The sequence below is a fragment of the Lathyrus oleraceus genome, chromosome 6, assembly GCF_024323335.1.
Source record: "Lathyrus oleraceus cultivar Zhongwan6 chromosome 6, CAAS_Psat_ZW6_1.0, whole genome shotgun sequence".
Lineage (NCBI taxonomy): Eukaryota > Viridiplantae > Streptophyta > Magnoliopsida > Fabales > Fabaceae > Lathyrus > Lathyrus oleraceus.
Window position 1 is genome coordinate 415,165,173 of NC_066584.1, and position 2,704 is coordinate 415,167,876.

The following is a 2,704-nucleotide window of genomic DNA, read 5'->3' on the forward strand; positions in this document are numbered from 1 at the left end:
AATATATTAAATTTAATATATATAAATAGATAGGTTATAATATAATAGTAATAATAATAAGTCTTGCATAGATATATATATATATATATATATATATATATATATATATATATATATATATATATATATATATATATATATATATTTGTCTTCAAACATAGATCTACATTCTACTCCTTTTCTATAATAAAAATGCATTTTTCGGGTAAAAGAAACAAACAGATATATAATTGAAGTGATTAAACTCTCCCTATATACTCTACTTCTCTTGAAAGTATTTATCATAATAAAAAAGATAGATAAAAATGTAAGGCAGAAATTTCAATATGTAAACACAGACATTTAGAAAGGAAAAAACAAACACACTTCATTGAATCAAATTATTCAAAGTACATAAAATAGAAAATTTCATAAAGCAAAGCAAAAACAGAAAGGGTTTGATGGCCCTTAATTCGTACAATAACAAAAAGCACACAATCAAAGGACTTTATCATATGTTTTGAATATTGACAGCACCACAACTCTTAATATCTTCCAAAAATGCATCAAGACTCCGATCAGAAGATCCAGCACCTGCCACCACCGCACCATTTGCCGCCTTCTTCCACTTCATCGCATTTTGCTTCAACTCTTCTGCTTTTGGCCCTTCCATTGCTTCCAATAAGCACTTTTTCACATCATCTCTTGTTACCAATTTCTTTTCAGCTCGAGTGTAACCCAATCTAATCCCTACACGAAAAAAATCAACCAAGAACTTTGCATTCGTGATTTGATCGCCCACATCTGGAAATGTCAACACCGGAACTCCTGAAGCAAGTGCTTCCATTGATGAATTCCAACCACAATGTGTTATGAAACATGCCACTGAAGGATTAGAAAGTACTTGTACTTGTGGACACCACTTCACAACTTTTCCTCTCCCATTTGTTTCCTCCAAGAAACCATTAGGTAAATCATCTTGTTGCCGCAATGCCCACAAAAACGAGACTTGAGAATCCAATAGCCCATATGCAATTTCATTCACTTGTCCTTGTGGAAGATGCACAATAGTCCCAAATGAAATATAAACCACAGAATCTTCTGGCTTTGAGTTTAGCCACTCTATAATATCAGAAGAATCATCACTCTTAACGAAATCACCTTTAGTTTTTAGGTTCTTAAACAAAGGACCAATGGGTCTTATGATGACTGATTTTTTCGAAATATAATCGATGAAATCATGCTCTAGTTCTTCATAGGTATCCACTAACACACACAACGCTTTCGACAAGTTTTTAATTTGTCCTAAAATGAGTGTCACTAGAACTGTCCTAAAATGATATCCATTAAAAGGATGCAAAAGATCAGGAATTTCATTGTGTTTAAGGATAACAGAAGGCAAATGAACATCGATATAAGGTTCTGTTTTTGAAGGAAAAGCTACAAGTTTGTGGAAATAGTTATAGTAAATAGTTAAAACAGCACTAGATTCACTCCACAAAATAGCAAAAGGAATTTCATTTTCTGTGGCTACATCACAAACCCATGAAATGAAAATGTTGTTTATGATACATGAAATTGGTGTTTCTGACTCAGCCTGATTTTTGATCAATTGCGAAACATATTGTTTCCCAACATGCTCAAGCTGTGATGTGTAGTCACTCAGGTTTTCTCTCATGGGATCATCGTCATTCAAACCGTCGTCAAAGAAGTCGAAACTGAGTGAATCGTCACCGATTTTAGTGACGGTTTTGTCAGTGATGTTGCTAACAGTTTGCATTTCACTGCCAGCTTTCTTTGTGGTGGTGAAAATGACGGAGGAACCCTTTGCAGCAAGACACTTTGCTAGTCTAAGAAGAGGGTTTATGTGTCCTTGTGCTGGATAAGATACAAGGAGGATTCGAGTGGGAGCTTTAGACTCCATTTTTGTTTTTTCTGCTGTGCTTTTATGTATCTCTTGAAATTGCACTACAAAGTTAAATAATGGTAGTAGGAGAATATGTTTATATACATAATCTAATGTAGCATAGTGCAACAACTTTGTAAATTTGTATGTATGAGTGTTTGAATGGGGGTTGGAATATGTTTGTGTCCTCTCAATTTGTGTGAGTTTCATGGATCTTCACAGCAAAACAAAGGATAACTGACATTCTAGTTTTAAAAATAAAAAAAGACAAATAGTTATCATTGCATTTATTTTAATATTTTTTTAATCGAATAAATTAATAATTTAATTAATTGTTTTTTAAATTAATTATTTAAAATTTTCAAAAGAAATATTTTGAATCAAGAGGATTTGAACTTGACCCCTAGATTTTTTTTTATGGATGTCTTAAAAGAGTTTTTTTTAGTAATTCAAATGCTGAAACCGGTTAATACGGGGGGTGTAATCAGTTATAGGTGTCAGAATAAGTCAAATAAAGAGCAGAATAGTGCTTGTGAGGTTGGTGTAACCGGTCACGCATTCGTAGTAACCGGTTATCCCTGTTAATTAATTTCAGTTTGTTTTAGCTATAACCGATTACAGGTTTTGTGTAATCGATTACAGACTCGAGTTTTTGATTTTTCTATTATTTGACTTATGTAAAACGTGTCTAAATCATTGTGTATAATACTTGTATAAATGCCTTGGAGGCATCCTCATCTATTGCTAATGAAAATACTCTCTCTCTCTCTCTCTCTCTCTCTCTCTCTCTCTCCACACTCTAATTTCTCCATTATTCAT

At 32.9% G+C, this 2,704-nt stretch overlaps 1 protein-coding gene across 1 annotated transcript; it reads right to left on the reverse strand.

The window, feature by feature from the left end:
* Window positions 1–341: 341 nt before the first annotated feature.
* On the reverse strand, window positions 342–2,067 carry LOC127092697 (gallate 1-beta-glucosyltransferase 84A24). The gene has a single exon (XM_051031577.1). The coding sequence runs from the start codon at window positions 1,901–1,903 to the stop codon at window positions 491–493; it is 1,413 nt and encodes a 470-aa protein (XP_050887534.1). The 5' UTR covers window positions 1,904–2,067; the 3' UTR covers window positions 342–490.
* Window positions 2,068–2,704: the final 637 nt, after the last annotated feature.